The sequence below is a fragment of the Corvus moneduloides genome, chromosome 6 (assembly GCF_009650955.1).
Source record: "Corvus moneduloides isolate bCorMon1 chromosome 6, bCorMon1.pri, whole genome shotgun sequence".
Lineage (NCBI taxonomy): Eukaryota > Metazoa > Chordata > Aves > Passeriformes > Corvidae > Corvus > Corvus moneduloides.
This window is the reverse complement of record NC_045481.1, coordinates 49,155,777-49,173,315: the sequence shown is the minus strand read 5'-3', so window position 1 is coordinate 49,173,315 and position 17,539 is coordinate 49,155,777. Positions and strand designations below refer to the sequence as shown.

At 44.2% G+C, this 17,539-nt stretch overlaps 2 protein-coding genes across 2 annotated transcripts; both read right to left on the bottom strand.

Annotated features, from left to right (window-relative positions):
* Positions 1–230: 230 nt before the first annotated feature.
* On the bottom strand, positions 231–11,989 carry SAAL1 (serum amyloid A like 1). The gene is made up of 13 exons (XM_032110827.1): positions 11,811–11,989; positions 11,477–11,590; positions 10,404–10,487; positions 8,653–8,732; positions 8,214–8,273; positions 7,837–7,952; positions 6,553–6,736; positions 6,198–6,280; positions 5,865–6,053; positions 4,885–5,081; positions 4,272–4,364; positions 1,476–3,688; positions 231–1,105 (listed from the first exon to the last, which is right to left on the bottom strand). Exons 1-12 carry the CDS (start codon positions 11,925–11,927, stop codon positions 3,596–3,598), a joined length of 1,410 nt encoding a protein of 469 aa, XP_031966718.1. The 5' UTR covers positions 11,928–11,989; the 3' UTR covers positions 231–1,105; positions 1,476–3,595.
* A 267-nt stretch (positions 11,990–12,256) lies between these two features.
* On the bottom strand, positions 12,257–13,930 carry LOC116444965 (serum amyloid A protein-like). Its single transcript, XM_032110828.1, has 4 exons — positions 13,822–13,930; positions 13,375–13,506; positions 12,915–13,053; positions 12,257–12,466 (listed from the first exon to the last, which is right to left on the bottom strand). Exons 2-4 carry the CDS (start codon positions 13,478–13,480, stop codon positions 12,325–12,327), a joined length of 387 nt encoding a protein of 128 aa, XP_031966719.1. The 5' UTR covers positions 13,481–13,506; positions 13,822–13,930; the 3' UTR covers positions 12,257–12,324.
* Between the last annotated feature and the right edge of the window lie 3,609 nt (positions 13,931–17,539).

Here is a 17,539-nt window from a genome sequence, read left to right as displayed (position 1 = left end):
CCAAAAAAATAAAAAGTAAACAGAGAGCGCTGAAAGAGGACGTTTAATTTTGAAGGGGAAATAAAAGGATACATTAGGGAACTGCTGTGACCAAGAGATTCTGCTCTAGAAAAAAAACTCAGCAAATTCTTCAGTGAAAAACAGAAGAGAGACTGCAGCTTTCGTAACACCCAGTAGCAGCCAAAATAAGGGTAGTGAGAAAGAACATGGATTTTCAAGGGAAACAAAACCACAGTAACACCTCCATACCTTTTAATGCCAATACAATAAACTATGAAGATATTTCACTTACAAATAAAGATTGTGTCTTACTGTTCCTTTTGGATATAGCTTGATTTCAGTGAAAGGTGATTATAATAGGGCAGTTGTAACAACACATCATCTTACAGAGAAAGGAATCACCATGGCAGTCACAAGAAATATGGACTAAAAAAGTAGTGACAGAAAATTAATCAAGCAGAGTGACATGCATTCGGAGAAACACAGAAAGGAGCTTTTTAGGTTTCATGGTTTAGCCTACCAGAAAGGATGAATTTGCAACATGAATATTGGGCAAGCATTAGGATATCAGCAACCACCTCCTTGCACTGCCAAAGGAGCAGATTAAGCATTCCAATGCCACTGTTTCTTTGCCCACATCCCAAATTTCTTCGGTTTTGTTGTGCTTTGTCCCAGCAGGAAAAAATTACAATGTGGGATAAAGATGCCACATGTACATAAAACTGAGTCAACAGAATGTTAGAATCCTATCTTTGAATGAAATTATTATATGGTTCTATTAAGCCTAGTTTAAAATAAGGCCTTCCAGTCTGCTTTCTGCCTCAATTTTCTAGGTGTTCTCATGCCACAAGTCACATCTGGCTCTGTCCAAGCAGGACTGAGCTCCTGCTGCTTTAGTTCAATGCTTCAGATACCCACTTTTGTTCAGAGCTCTGCACAGAGCAGTGACAGGTACTTCTCATTTTTTCCCAAATGAGGATGTTCTGGAGTTAATCAGATCTTTGCCCTGGAAGAAAGCTGTTCACCTGCTTGTAGACAGACAGACAATCGCTCCGAATCAACTGGCCTAGAGAGCTCTGGCTTGCCAGTGGGTATCAGAACAGGTCTAGGAGAGGGAATTAAAAAAAATACCAAACTCAAAACCCAGACACTTCCCAAACCCTCCCTGCCCCTCCCCCAAACCCCAAACCCATGCTGCTCAGGAAGCACAGGCCGAGGGAGGTCCCTGCTGGCAGGATGATGAAACACACGTGCACCAGTTCCAAACACATCACCCACCTGCTCCCACAAATCCTTTCTTCCCTCTCTGAACCCCACAAACACGGCACAGCTACCTTGCACTCACCCTGGCCTCGCCTCTTGCTCCCAAAGGCAGCACCACCTCCACTGCACAAGGGCAGCTGCCTGCTGGGGCAAAGGGGGAATCCCAGTCTCCAAATCACCGTGTTTATCTAGGATACAAATTCCCAGCATACCTGAATTATCATTCTGCTGAAGCTAGGCTGACTGACCATCCCTGCAGCTCCTTCTGTTGCAGATGAGCAGGCGGATGGGACCCACCTGGGTTCCCACATGACATTGGTCATTTTTTCTGTCACACGACAGGCATCAGGTATCAGTAACAGTTCATCAACACTGGATATTGGTGTATTGAAAAGAAGAAGGAACAAAATAAAACAACAGATCTTGTCTCAGCTTTTTTTCTGTATTACCTAACATGGCTACTGCAGAATTTTGACTACAACAAATTTCAGCAGACACACACCAGAAATAATGCATCACTGTGGTGGAAGACACTTATGATACAGCTGGGGACAAACTAAGATGAAAAAATGTTTATGGGATGAGACCCACATTAACTTCCAGACCATAAAAACGACTGTGGGAAAAAAGCAAAAGTTAAAATAAATATTCAGTGAAGGAAAACATATTTTACAGCACGCAGACATTACGAAGAGGTTCGATTTCCTCTTAAAACTGACACAGTTGAGACTAACAGACATTTCCAGTGGCTGAGAAAACAAATTTAATTGACACTAGAATGAAGGAAAGCATACAGGTTTGTTTTTTTTTTTAAAAAGAAGCTTTATTACAAATCTGTAGGTTTAAGAAAATATCCCAAAACTGTCAAAGTAGTATGAAAAATGCTGTCATCTGATTCACAGTCATCAGTTTTCGCCAACAAACATAGCATACAAAAATTGATATAAACCACGGCAATTCTTTTTGGCCACACAAGTCAGATATTTGTAATTCCAAATTCCCTGCTGACAACTAAGATGCTGCTGGCAGGGGGATGACAAAATTGCACCGGTTTTGAAAACTGGAAGTTGGGATGGAAAGGTTATATATACATATGCACATATTGTATTTTACCACGTCCAGGTAACTCTGGGCAAACACAACATGACCCAGCACAATGCTAAAGTCTGTAAAACCTGGAGAGCCAGGGAATGTGTGTATGTGACATTGAGTTATTCTCTGTGCTCTGGTTCCCATCTGCTTTTACATCTCAAACCAAATAACAACCAATTGTTTTCCACTCTCATTTACAGAAACAGCGAGGTTGAGGTGCTGCTGTACTGTCTCTTCAGACTCAGAGCGTGTCAGGTGCACTGCATGCAGACACAGGATCTAAGAATGCAATGCACTTAAAACATCACGTAATTAAAGTGGGAGTTTTAGGAGATTGTACACTGAATTTCCTGCAAGTGACCTAACACCTTAAGCTCCCCCACGGAAAACATGGCATTTCTCATGCCATTCAGAAAGAATTCATGTAACAAATGAAGAAGGAAAGAACTGACATGTATCAATTTACACCCCTAAGCTGAAGCACAGACTGCTGCAAAAAACCCGAAAGGTCTGCAAGTACACCAGGGATTGAATCCAAACCTGCCCTACAACTCTTAACTGTGGGGAGTTACCTGCAATGGCTGGAAGCTGCAGCACAGACCATTGGTAAAAATATTCTCGAATCCTTTGAACTGCACAGGACTGAGACAGCACAGCTCAGAGCTGCAGTGAAGATGAGGCTTCAGCACAAGTGTGAAGATTCGAAAGGAGCAGGATGAAACATTTCTGTTACAGTACCTGCCCAAGGTATTGATACGATCTTAAAAAAATCCCCAAACAACTCTGTAATTTAACTCCTTTTATCAGGTGCTTGAAGGGGATTTTCTATTGAGCAATCCTCCTTTTGCCAACAGCGACTTGAAAGAAACCAGCACCATGTTAAAAAACTACTCAGTGCATTTCATTCATTTTGCTGTTTCAACTTCAGTTGAAAAGCACAGAATTGAGAGTTATTCAAAGAAAACTGCTCTGCAGGAGAGCCATTAGAAATCAACAGTCTCTCATTACCGGAGCAAACAGGATGGAAGATGCAGAAGTGATTTACAGTAATTTCCTTCCCCATGCAGACCAGACTAACCTTAGGTTAATCAGGGCTACCTGGAACGTTTCTTAAAAGCCACCTGCTGGTAAAGAGGTTGCCTCATTCTCCTGCATTTACTGAAAACCTGATCTCTGAAATGCTGTAATGAAACAGTCCAAAATCTTCATTCCAAGGAAGGAAAATATTTCATGTACATTCTTAGGTGTGAACCTTCAGGCTTGGGAAACGTTTTTCTAGATTGTCAGCAAGTGTCTGATCAGCCTCACGCAGGACTTCAAGGAAGCTCTCCACCTGGAAATAAAAAACCCACACAAGAAGGAAAAAAACCCAAAAATAACTTGCATGAAACCCCGAATTCTTACACTGGCGCAGGGGCTCTTTCTACTTCTGTGCCTTCCAAATAAGAGCAGCCAGCAGCAGCCACTGCAATGAAGAATGGAAAATGCCCCACAGTAACTACCTTCCTCCTAATTCCACTTGGTCAAAATTTTGAAATGTTACCACTTTCCTCCTAAACCCTTACTTCCTTGTTTAAAGGAAACACAGAAACTTTTCTCACCCAGAGAAAAGCTCCCTATGAAAAATATTTAGAATAATTCTTCTATAAATATACACAGGACAAATTTTCAGCTAGGATAAACTTTCAGACATCCATTCATTTCAGCACAGTTTGGCCCTGCATCAGCTGATGATCTCAGCAAAGCTCTGGCTGAAGTGAGGCAGAACAGACAGAGGAGGTAAGACTGTCTGGCACTGGAATGGTGTTTTACCTGTGCCTGAGCAATTCTGTCCTGCTTGTACATTGGATTTGGAAAGGTCCTGCCACCCAAGGAGCACTTTTTCAGCTGTGTCACAGACTTTGTCACATACTCACCGACGCAAAATACAGAGGTAAGAGGTTCTGAAAAGCACAGGAACATGTCTGTTCATTCAGGTGTCCCTGGTGCAGTCCTTCTAAGGTATTCTCCTGGAAAATGAGAAATACAACCAGCATGTCAGGAACAGTTGTTGAAAGAACAAACTCAAAACTGTGCACAGCATCTACAGAATGTGCTTTGTTCTTATAAATGGGTAAAACAACCAGAACTTACAGTTCTCAGAGAAAGCCAGACACAGTGGATACAAAAAGGTGTGAAAGCTCACGTCACAAGTCTCTTAACCTGAATGCTTCCATAATTAAAAAGGTCCATTTGAGAAGGTGACTTTATATATTGACAGTATTTCCTTTTTTTAAATAAACTGACTTTCATTCAAAAGAAAGGGCAACATACAGCTACAGAATTTATCATACAGAATCTTGGCACACACCTCAGAAAACCTGTGTCCCTCTCATCTCCCACACACGTTGCTACTAACCTTCTGGTTGATTCTCTAATGAATTCCCATTAAGCAACTGCACTTGCACAGGAAAATGTCAACATTAATAGCAGAGACTTTTTTCTTACCTACCCAGAAGAAATCCCTACTAGAATTTTGTTTACTCTTACCTTGGTTAGTTCTTGAAGCATATTGGAAAGTAATTCACAGCAAATATCCTTCAAAATTTTTAAATGGAAATCTTCCTCATTTACATCAGTCCTTCCACTCTCTTCTTGCTCAGATTCCTTGGAGTTATCAACAGCTCTCTTCCCACAGCCCTCCATGTATTGTAAAATACGAATCAAGCTCCCAATCAGTGGCATATCTTAATACAAAGTAACAAGAAAAGCGAACTTTAACACTGAAAATTCTTGCCCATCCTTTCAAGGCATTAGAATTTTGAAACACACCACCATACTTTACACAAAAGCTATAGGAATGTAAATTCTGACAGTGTTGCGTTTTGTACTCAAAGACAGTTTTAAAGAGGCAAGTGGAAATGTAGTAGAAAACCAAAACCATTTCTCATGCAAGCTGACCTGTATCTATAAAAAGTATATGCCAGTGGTAAGGAGTATGAGAAGGAAACTGTCTTTAGTAGTACCCAGTGAAAGCAGTATGTTAAATTTGCATCCAGATAATCCTGTCTGACAAACCAAACTGCACAATGTCTTTCTGCTGCAGGTGACCCTGGCCCACATTCTCAAGACAAGCTTTTCATTCTAAAGACTTGTCCATGGATTGACAAGTTAAGAAATGATAGATGGATTTAAGTAAGTGCAGAATCTCCCCCTACTAAAAAAAATTACTACATAAAAAGAATGTATTACTATATTTTAGCAAAAATAAGTTCTGCAATTTTCACTAATTTACCCAACAGAGAAGACTGAGAACAATCTGTAGATTCTGGTACTGTAACTCCTCAGAATTTACAGCTCATCCAGTAACTGAACTTTGGGCTAGCTGTGATTTTGAGTAACCAGGAAAGAGTCTTACTGTATGCAATGCCACTGAATTGAACCACCTTCCACACCCACATAAAGTCAATTGTGAATATTAACTTAAAAAAAAAAGAAAAAAAACCCAATAAACAAAAAGCACGACTTGCTTTTCCTCATCCTGATGTATTCCTGCTCTGTCTGTGAGGCAAACATAGCAGACAGCACGGACAAGATAGAGGCCAGCACAGTCTTCTGCTCCTGCACAATGATGGGTGGATCATCTGGCTGGCAAAGCTCCTGGCAAACAAGGTCATAAAGCAAACTCCAAGTCTCTTTTCCTCTGTCAGGCGCCTGCACTTGGGAAAGAAAGAAAGAGAACCCACCAACCCAACAAATTTAATCCAGGTATGTGAATTCCTTTTCTCCCCAATAAATACGTGATGATCCAGAAGTTACAGCCTCTCTTGGTCCCCTCACACGTAGCAATTCCAGCATCTTACCAATAGCCTGGATACCCTCATCCACCGTGGTCAGGAGCTGCAGGATATGCATATAAACATCCAGTCCTTCTGGGTTATCTGATCTACACAGACCAAACAGCAAAAAGACAAATTGAAGTGCTGGTTACTGAGCTTATAGTCTGTGTTTTGGTCACAGAGAAGCCCATCAGCAATCATTGCCATTCTCTTTGCTAACAGACAAATTGACTCATTTCAAACCGTAAGTCCAGGAAAACATATCCCAGTGACCTGTCAAATTGCGCTGCTCCCACTAAGAGCAAGATGTTTGGACACAGGCCTTACAAGGTTGTAAGGAGTCTTCCCAGCCATGAAACCAAAAAGAAATCTCCCATACCGGACTTGGTTGGCTGCTTCAAGTATACAAGGCACAATCTTAAAGTCTGGAAGTTCTTCAGGGGAATCATCTGCAGATGGTCCCACGGAGCGACAAGTGCCGTTTTTGATCCAGTTTAACATCAGCTCTTCATCCAGATCAAAAAGCTTGTCCACCACTTCACCCACTTTCACCAGCAATTCAACTGCACAAGAGAGCATGTTATTTTTATTTCAACAAGACTAACAAGAAAGAGCAAAAAATTAGCTCACAAAATGCTAGTATATACAAGTATTCAAAGTAACTTCAGGACTGAAATATATTCATTTTCTTCATAACCTACTACAGGTTGCTATGTTTAATTCTTTTATGTGGCATAGACCACATAAATAAAAATAATAAATAGGGATTGCTGGAAAGCCCACTGACACCTTCTACCTTGTCATGCCACATGTGAAGCAGTAACTTTATTCTCCAAAGAGATTTCATGTTCCTGAAAAGTTGTAACTTCTGCTTCTGAAGTAAAACTTTTCAAGATTTGTTCCTAGATACACAGTTTTATGCTAATCTTCCACCTGCCAACCTGCATTTTACTTAAACAGATCTGTTATTTCAATAGAATAGAGCAGGATTTCTGAAAATTGTCATTAAAAAATTTTATTAAAAAATTGAAAAAGCTGTATTATTAGGATTCCTTGACAAATGACAACTGCTGTTACAACTGAGTTGGATGTTAAACATAAATGCTATTCCAAATATTTCCATTTTTAGGTGGTTGGTGTGGTTTTTGCTAAATTAGTGCTAAGAGAGATTTGTGTAGCACGACTGCATACCCAAAGCCTGCACAGTATTCAGCTGCCAGGGTAACTGAATCATTCCTCCAGTTCCCATTCCACAGATGCGGTAGTTTTAAAAACAGAAAATCCATATCTGACGTGAAAAAAATAAATTAAATGAGGTCTTGTTTCAAGACCTTGTTCAAAAATGACATATGTATATCCCTGAATGAGGACTATGTCCTTTCTTTTATTGTGGCAAATAACAATTTCTTCAATTAAACATATTTGAATCCCCCCCCCCCCAGAGCTTTCTTCTTCATCTATGAGTTTCTGGTTAGTTTTATATATATTTATAAACCTGCAAAGGCAGGGCAAGTTTATTTTGCTGTCCTTTAAACTCATGGGGCTTCCTTTATTTTAAAGAAGTTATCCCAACCGAAAATACTTGTCTTTGAAATTGCAAACTTCAGTTCTTATTTTTCTTCTTCAAACACCCACTAAATCCCAGCTTGTTTTGGCAGCTTACCATTTGTAGAGCTGGACATGATAAAGCAAACACAGTCGTACACAGAAGGATTCTCTCGGATCCTCTCCACCCAGACATTGGCCACTTCAGGCTGGGAGAGGCAAGTTAACAACAACCTAGGCAAGAATCCCCCATTTAACAGATTAGAAACCAGCTCACTCCTTCTAGTTATGCAAGTGTACATCCAAAATAATGAGAATGATGTGACAGAAACAGGAATCTAACTCACAGCAAAGTAATCCCAGAACAATGCAGAAACAATAAAAGGAAAAGATGAGAGGATAATAAAATAATGAGCCCACTTGTCAGTTTTCTCCCCAGGCCTCAGAGCATAGCAGAACTACACTACTGATACATTAATTTCTGAGATGTCCTACCTGCTTGTTTCCAGAAGAGTTGGGGAGTCTGAATCACACAAACGTTGCAGTAACACTTGACTTTAAGGAGAAAATGCAGGGAAAAAAATGTTAATAAAATCCATCTTTATTTTTAAAAAAGGTATAAAAAGGTTCATTTCACAGCTGCAGCCATGTTCTGAGACTAAAGGCAGCTTTTCCTTAGTGTGCATGCACTTCCAGTGTCTCAAGACTGCCAAACTTAGAAACTAACTTGACTGGTGATTTAAAACCCCCCAAAAATAGTGGTCTATGTCCTTTCTTCCTTTCCTGAGCACTTCCCACACAAACATGGTCAGCCAAAATTATGAATGAAGACGAAGCTTGGCAGGCAAGCTTGGATCCCTCTCTAACAAATATTCCCTGATTGTGAGTCCAGACAAGCAGTACCTGTGCATATACAAAGCACACAGACACTTACCCAAGATTCTCATCTTTGCTAATGGACATGCAGATGTCCTGGAAACAGGCCATATTCCCTAATATTCCCACACAGATTTCCTGGAAAGTCAAAACACAGTATAATGAGACAACTGCAACAGTCCACAATTTCACTTCCAGAGCTGTAAGACAAAAATAAAAGAGGTTCGAAGATGTTTTCCAGTTTGATTTCTTATGACCCACTGATTTCATGACAAAGATACAAGATCTTCCACAGATTCTATACAGATTTTTGTGTTCTATCAGACTAGCCTAAAATATACTCAGGTACTATTCAGATGTTTAAGTGTTAAGGTGTTCCATAAAAGCAAATGTATCTTGAAATCAGCCCTACTTGCATATTCTTTGTATACTCTTACGAAGCCCATCTGGCAGCCCTGTTATTAAAGCAAAAAGGAGCCCTAAACCAAAAATATCACTACGTAAGCGGGACCCTCACTGACATTCACTTGCTCACAAAAGAAAGAGATCTTAATACAAGCAAAGCCCATTTTCTGATTAAAGAGATCTAAAATAAAATTAAATTTAAAAAAACCCCAAAGCAGTGCAGCAGTGCATCCCATTATGATATTCAGGCCAAGTTAATAGTGAAAAAGGATGCACACTTGTGTAATGGGGACCTGAAACATCTGCAGGTGACTGGTGCTAAAACAAAGTGAGTCATTAGTTTGCAGCAATTTAAAGTAAAAAAAATCAACTCTCCACTAAGGTTGTCTTCTTAATTATTAACATGCTATTACCTCTACTAAATTACAGCAGGCACTCCAGCAAACACTGTTTCATGAAAGTAGCTGCGACAGCCAATTTGCAGTCACTTCCAAATTCTGGTTGTACTTTCCAAATTCTGGTTGTACTTTCCAAAGGCAAAGCACTAAACTTTCAAAGCTCTTTGTGTCTCTACTCATCTCCTGGAGTAAAGCATCTGGTAACTTCTGAGGAAAAGGATTTACATCAACACCGAATACCTTTGAAAATCCTCTCTTAAATCCTACAGTGCTCTGCATAGCACATGCTGCAAATCAATGACATCAAAAGAAGCAGAAAATCAAAAAAAAATTCTTAAGTATTGGTGTCTAATAATTCCACAGATTACTTTTTGTAATCTTTTTGTGCTTCCTTCTCATTATCTTGTTCTGATTTGATTGGTAATAAATTAACTTCCCCAAGTGGAGTCTGTTTTGCCTGTGACAAATGACAGTAACTGGTGAGTGATCTCTGCCTGCCCTTATTTTGACCCATGAGTCTTTCGTTGTATTTTCTCTCCCCTGTCCAGTCAAGGAGAGGAGTGACACAGCAGCTTTGGTGGGCACCTGGTCTCCATCCAGGGTCAAACCACCACACTTCTGTAGGTCCAACTAAAGAAATTCATGACCATTTCAGTAATCATTCAGTTCAGTAATCAAAAAACAAGTCAAAAGGAAAATAAGGCCAGACTGCTGGGTTTTATAATAGGTCTTATAACTACGTTTGATAAACTCAGTCCTTCATCAGTTTATCTAGATGAGGATATGTGAGCAGACATGTACCAGCTTCAGCATCACCGAAATTCTTACTGATTAGACCATGTTAAAAACAGTGAAAAAGCATTTTAAAATTTGATTTTGTGTTTTCTCCTGGTTCCCCTTACACATTACACATGCATTGGGAGAAGGGAGATAAGTGTAAATGCATGTACAGGGCTATCTACTATTCCTCTTAACACAGAACAGCTTTTTGAGAGCCCATACTTACAGTTAGGCGAGGGCATTTGGACTTGGCAAAAACTCCCATGAATATATCGGGGGCGTTGAACTCTTGAAGAAATAAGGCAACATCCTGTGGAGAAATTGAATGGAGAAGCAAGTGGATGTCCACAATTTCCAAATGCAAAATCAAAAGTGTTCTGAGTTGACAAACTCGCTACACAAAATTTGTTATTTGCCACCAGTTAATACCAATAATCTTTGTTTTTCAATGAGAAAAGGCCAGCAAGCCCCTCTAGTGATTCAGTATGCCAGCGATTTGCTGTACAATGAGCCAAAAATCATATTTGCAAGAAAATGCAAATTGCTCCCTATCTCAACAGAAACAGACACTCAGCCAGAATTCAATAAATACCACGTTTTAAGGCATGACATCACCATGATACATAAAAAAGAAGCAAATGAAGGTGCCATCAGAACACACAAAAGAGGAAATTTCCTCTATTTTACCACACTAAACCACAAGATTAGTTCTCTACTTGGGAATAAAGGACCCATGTCCTATGCTTTTTTAAAAACTCTGAGCAACAAGGTAAGGAATAAAATAATAATACTTAAACTAATATATATATATATATCTATCTATATATATATATATATCTTGAGAATTTGTTCCAGCATTTGAGAGTGCTGAGAGAAATACCAAGAAGCTGAGTTACATTGCCACTGCAAGTCTGCAGCTAAACTGTGAAACGCTGTTTATCTATGAGAGAAAGCTACGCTTACCAGCAGGACGTACTACAATTTTTAGAGGAAAATATGCCTGTTTAGAGACGGCATCAATATTATGCCCACAATCCAAGCGCTGAAGACACGGGCTGCGCACCCGAGTTGATTCCAGCGGCAGCTCCCGTCCCGTCCCCGCTGCTCCTGCAGCGCCGGCTCCATGGCGAGCCCGCTGGGTGCCGCCCCCCGCAGCTGTCCCGCCTCACCCTGCCCGCCGCACCGGGCACGAGCAGCGCCGCCACAACCAGCCCGCCTGATTCCCTGCCTTCTCCCGCTGCCAGCGGAACACTCGGGGCACACGGGCCCCGAGGTCCGAGTGCCGCACAAGGCTCCTACCTCGTCCATCGACATGTCCCACACCTTGCAAATGTCATTCTCCATCTCCTCGTCCAGCTCCGTCCGGGCTCCCTCGGGGCTGCCGGCGGGATCCGGCTCCGCGGGGGCGATGACCTGGGACACAGCGGGGCGGGGGGGGAAAACGATCCGGCTGAACCTCCGGCACCACTCGGGAGCCGCTAGGTTCCGAGGTGTGTCCCCATTGTGTCCCCGGGTTTGTCCCCGCTGGTTCACGCTGTGTCCCCACCCCGGCCCTGGGAGCGATCGCGTCGCACCCACCCGGCCGCTGACCGACACCGGACCCGCCGCCCGCTCCCTCCCGGCGGCCGCGCACCTCGATGAGGCGGGTGAGGACGCTGAAGAGCCAGTGCTTGCTGTACACCGTGTTCCCCACCGCGTCCCCCTCCTCCTCCTCCGCATCGCTGCACGGCGGTGATGGGTTGCGGTCCATGGCGGCCCCACAGCCGTGCGGGGGCAGCGAGGCGGCGGCGCGGACAGAGCGGCGCCAGCGGCCCCACAGCGCCCCCTGCTCACCGGCGGCCACTGCCGCCCCCCTCGCCCGGGGCAGCGCGGGGCCGCGCTGGGATCCCACCGGGATCCCACCGGGATCACACCGGGACCCGCCCGCCCACGGCAGCCCCTCCGCGCAGAGCGGCCCCCGCGCTCCCGGAGCACCCGAGGGTCCCAAGGGGGATCCTTTGGCAGTCCCCGTGATGTCCCGACACCGCCCCGCCGCCCCCGCCCCGCAGCCCCGGGAGGATGGATGCTCGCAGCGAAGGGAACAGTTCTCAGGAGGATTTCTTTATTGGGCTGTACAAAGAGCGGTGTGACAGGAGCAGAGTACAGCGCTAGTACTTGCTGGGCAGCCCCGCGGGCCGGTAGCGGTTCGGGTCCCCGCCGCTGCGGCCCCACGCGTTCGCCTCCTGGTCCGCCCGGGTGTCCTCGCCGCCTCTGCCGCTCACGCCGCTCTGCCAGTTCTCCCGGGCGTCGCTGTGGGAAGGAGGAAAGGCCACCTGAACAGACTGCATCTGACTCAGCCTTGTGTTGGTTCCCTCACTCATGTGAAACAGCTTTTCCGCAGGGCTTCTCAAGGTGAGATGCAAGCACACACTCGGCCTTTGTCTGAAAGCCCGCGGTGGAACCCGTAATTGTTATGTCGGGAAATGAACCAGCAGTGAAGCAGAGTTCCTTATCAGAAATGCGGAGAAAGGAATCTGCCTTTTCGGGAGGACAAGAAAAGCTGGCGCTCCTGTGGCACCATTCCTACAGAGACTGGCTGTCCACACGGGAACAGTGTTCCTATAGGAACTGGCTGTCCCCGCCCCTCTGCTGTCCTTCTAGGTGCAAAGCTGCATGCAAGTCGAAAAGGACCTCACCCCAGCTGGAATGCCCGGATCCCTAATAATTCACTGTTAACAAGACAAGCACACTCTGTTACCTGATCACCCTCGCTGCCCAAGCACCACCAGGTCCTCTCCGGGCAGCGTCATAATTCCCACGGGCATGGAAATACTTGTCGGCACCTATGTAATTTGCCTCGCGCATGTCCCGGTATGCTCTGTACATATCCCGCGCCCCTGAAGAAAGCAGAGAAACAGAGATGATGTTGACTTGAAAGAGTCAACAGAAGTAGCTCGGTACGATTTCAGCAGGAGCTGAAAAGCCCAAGGAGCAGTAACAGAGTGAGGCACTACTCCACAGCAGCCTTTGCACAGGGCTCTGCCCACAGAAAGCAGCTGTGGGGGCTGATCAAGGCCCTCATCCAGCAGCAGAAACCAGCGGGGTCTCTAACATGGAGCTGCGGATCTCCCAGCTCTGAGGGCAGCACCACTGACTGCCGGTAACCTGTGCTTGGGGAGGGGTTCCTGAGGGAAGAGTCCCTGGTAACAGCAGCTTACCTCCAAAAGCATCCCAGACAAATCGTCCAGCTCGGAGCAGTGCTGGTCTCTCAGCACTTGCACACAGAACAATGGAGAGCAACGCGATGCAGACCCAGAGCCTCATGGTTCCTGGCCAAACCTGACAGGGAGCTGAGAGACAGTGAGAGAGATGAGCAGTTCTGGAGCACATTTGAGCACCCACCACATCCCCAGCTGTGCCCCAGCTGCTGCCCCAGTGCTGAGGGCCCGCCCAGGACCCCCTTCTCCCCCTGCAAGGAGTGGTGCCCTCTGTGCAACCACAAGCTCCACAACAGAAGCAGATGCACATGAGAAACCTGCATTTTAGCACTCCCTGCTGCTCCTGCCAGGAGTACAAAGAAGTCCCACATGCTAAAGCATCGGTCCTGCTCCCAAATACCACCTCGAAACACTGCACATAGCTCACAAATTTAGAATGTCACTCACCACTGCAGAAAGGCAAAGCCAAAGGAGATGGAGATTGTCTCGTGTGCTCTCAGACTCAGATAGGGTATTTATAAGCACTTCAAACTCCTCAAAAGAGGAAATTGGAAAGGATACCCACAGCTGGGAAATCCCCACCAGCACTCCCAACACAGAAATCATTACTGGAAACCTGTCCTTGTCGTCACTGAAAGTTCATAGCTCCTGTTACACAATATTTTATGTGATGCTTCTTCAGGTGTCCTTGGGACTATTTGCTCCTCATAACAACCAGACTGAGAAATTGCCTTGAAGGCTGAAGAGTTCCATGTGCTTGAAGTGTTACTACTGTCTCAAGGGTGACACTTTTGTTTGGATCTTGGGCTGAACAGAGCTCGGAGGGGAAGGTGCCTGGCTGTCTGCACATTGAAACACAAGGTCAGGTCTGTGTCTTTGCACAAGGAACATGTGAGCTGCATTACCAGAAGGGCTGCAGGAACTGCTAAGTGAAATTCCCATCCGAGCTGGGATTGCCAGATGAATCCCAGAGTTAATGGAATGGAAAATGTGAAGTGTTTTTCTTAACTCCATTGCAAAGCAAACCGCATACACCTACATCCCTGCTGATAATGCTCTAAGACAGCACAGACACGCACACCATATAGAGGGTCTGAATGGTTCATTTTGTCTCGGCTTGCTCTCACAGACCCCTCTCGAGGGACTCCAGCCACCCTGCTGCAACAGCAGCTCCGTGGGGCTCAGGTGGACAGTTTTGGACAGCAGTAAACATTTGACCTAAGGGGAAATTCAGATCCATACAGCCACAATTCTGCTACATTTTAAATCAACTGTCTGGCCCTATTGGCATGGTTCACTGTTTAAGCACCCACTGTGCTCTCCCTGCTTAGAGCCTGCTCGCTTTCCTTGGTTAACAACTCAACACAACCCTTTCCCCTGCAGAAAGCTCCAGGGGTTGAGTGCAGTTGCACTGGAGAGTGAGTGTGCAGAAGGTGTCCCCATTTTGTGGTCTTGTACATGATTTAAGAAGTCTGAGAGCACTTTACATTCCCCTCAGAAGAGTTCGGGGTAGCTGCCCCAGTCACAACTCTGCCACTGTAAACAATTCACTGATGGAGCTGCAGGGCAAAAGCTTGAGCTGAGAGCTAATAAAGTGTCAACAGTAACTTCCTTGGGTGTCACTGGACTTCAGTCAAAAAATTCAGCTTAAGGGGAAGAGACATTTTCCACAGACAGGCCTGGAGCAGCAGCACAGATACTCTGTAGTGTGATGTATCTCAGAATGGAACAATTTGCAACAAGAATCTAAATCCTAACCCAATAGACAAGGAAACCCTGCAAAAAGCAGGGAGCAGACACAGATTTTTGTCCCTTGGCACCCCTGACCCTGATACTTCACAGTGTAACAGCTCAGCTACTGCAGGGATTGGAATGCACCTCTGTTCACATCCTGATGACCTACATCCTTGCAGCATATGGCAGTGCAAGTGCCTTCTCTGCTGGCAGCAAGTAGCCTTGTCACATTTTTGGTTTTTAAAAATCTGGAAAATTACTCCTTAAGTTGGGGTACAAGCACGTGGCACTTTGCCCAGAGACTTAGAATGAAGCATTGCCTTCAAAACTGACCTAAGAACTTTTTCCCTACAAGAGCTCAGACACTTTAGACCATAGAGGATATTTTGAGTCTTACATTGTTTTACGTTCTCTCAAAACCAACATTTTCTGCAAAACATGAGGGTAATTGCAAGAAGGCAGGTGCTGGAGGGATTCTTTAGACGATCTCCAAATGCATCCCCTTGTGTCCAGCAAGGACAGCAGCAGTGACAACAACACTGGAGCTCCTGCTGGAACTGAGATAAAGCTGCAGCTTGGGGCTCCAGCAGGGAAAAGCCTGAGCCCTGCTTTCCAGTATCCTCTTGGCCTGCACCTCCAGGTCACGACTCTTGGCTCACAGAAATGAGCTGCAGCCAGAACTGCTGCTTTCGCAACAGAAAGAGGTAAAGCTGCCTCCGAGCATGGAGGAAAGTTTGGACAGAGTATTTCTTCCCAGCCTGGCAATAAAACACTGGCAGCACATGCGTATTGGAAAACAACACATAGAGACCATTTTCTGGGTTTGTACACTCTGATGCAATTAAGATAAAAAGCAACGTTCCACAAACATTCCACAATTTTGCAATCTAAGAAAGACTGAGAAAGGGGATGAGGTGGATTCCCAGCTCAGGCACAGTAAGAGTTGCTGTTATTTCTTAATCTGGGAAAGAACAGTGCCTTACTTAAGTTTACATGGGCAGTAATTCATTTCAGGAGTTTTGCCAAGTATGGAGTGAGTATATGCTAACACTGACTTTGGGCTTACAGACATGGAATGACTGTAAACTAGTCTCCTTTCACAAAGCAGATTGAAAATGCCGATATTTATCAGAAGTGAAATCGATTTACCCATAGGTTTCTAATAGTGAAATAAATGTGAAATAATGTACGATAGTTTTTTCTTTAAAAAAAACCCCAACAAAACACCGCCACCAGTTTCTATTTAAAGCTGCTCCAGGCTAAGCCCCCTTTATTCATCTCTGCTTTTCAAGGGTCTCTCCCAGCAGTAGTCACCCACAAAAATCAAAGCCAGTGAGGCTGGCTCGAGCTGTGAGTGGTGTGTGCTTAGCTGGCTGACAGGAGCCTTGCTTTGTGCAACTGTGATTTCTGAACAGAAGACCCTCTCATTTTACAGTCCCTTCCCCTTACCCCTATGAGATGAAAACAAACGCATCCAGAACAGGAAACATTCATTTTCCAACTCTTCTTCAGAGAGCAAACTCTCACTCTTTATTGACAGCCAAGTTAGTTGAAATGATCAACACAATGTTAAACACAAGCTCACTTGAAACACAAAATCTGAATGCACACTTCCCATTATGGTACCTGTATGACCCTTCTGACCTGATTTTTTTTAAAGAAAGCTCTAACTGGAATTATGATTTACTGTTAAAAAAAACCAAAAAAACAAACAAAAAAAAAAAAAACTCAACCTGCAGTCAAAGTTAACCAAGTGTACAAACCCCTCACAAAAGTAAGAAAGAAACTGATGCATACACAAAATACATCAAGCAAATAAAGTGGAACCATATGGAAATAAGCCAGGCACATTCTCAGAAATCCAGGAATTCCTCTGAGGAAGGCAAGGGGAGCACCCAGCTACACCACACACTGCATGAACCCGAGGCAGGTAACTGTGGCAGCCCCTGAGGCAGCCGCAGGCTCATCTGGCAGGGAAGAGAACAGGCACCAATGCCATCTGGTAGGTGCCTGACTCCCATTGCCCAGTCTTGCTGCAGGAGCAGGGGGTATTCCTGATGGCACAGATCCTTCTATTTCCAATGGCAGAATCTAAACCCCAGAAGATCGAAAGTTTTCTTTTTTAGAAATAGTTCTGTATTGGCTTTTCCACAAGCAACTCTGGAAGAAAGCCTGCCACTCACTGTCTCCTGGAACTTCACTTCCTCTAGTGAAGTAACCAACCCTCCACACACAAGTTTTTTTGCAATCAAGATGAAATAGTGTGCAGACTGCATCTCCCAAAAGGCTGAAAGTTGTACTAAGTCCTATTTTGATGAAAAGCATTATTTTGCAATACTTCAAGTGCTACAAGGCTACATAAAAAGATTATAAAACAGTACTTTTGCATCACTTTACAACAAAATTATCAATTTTAATTAAATTTAGTTCC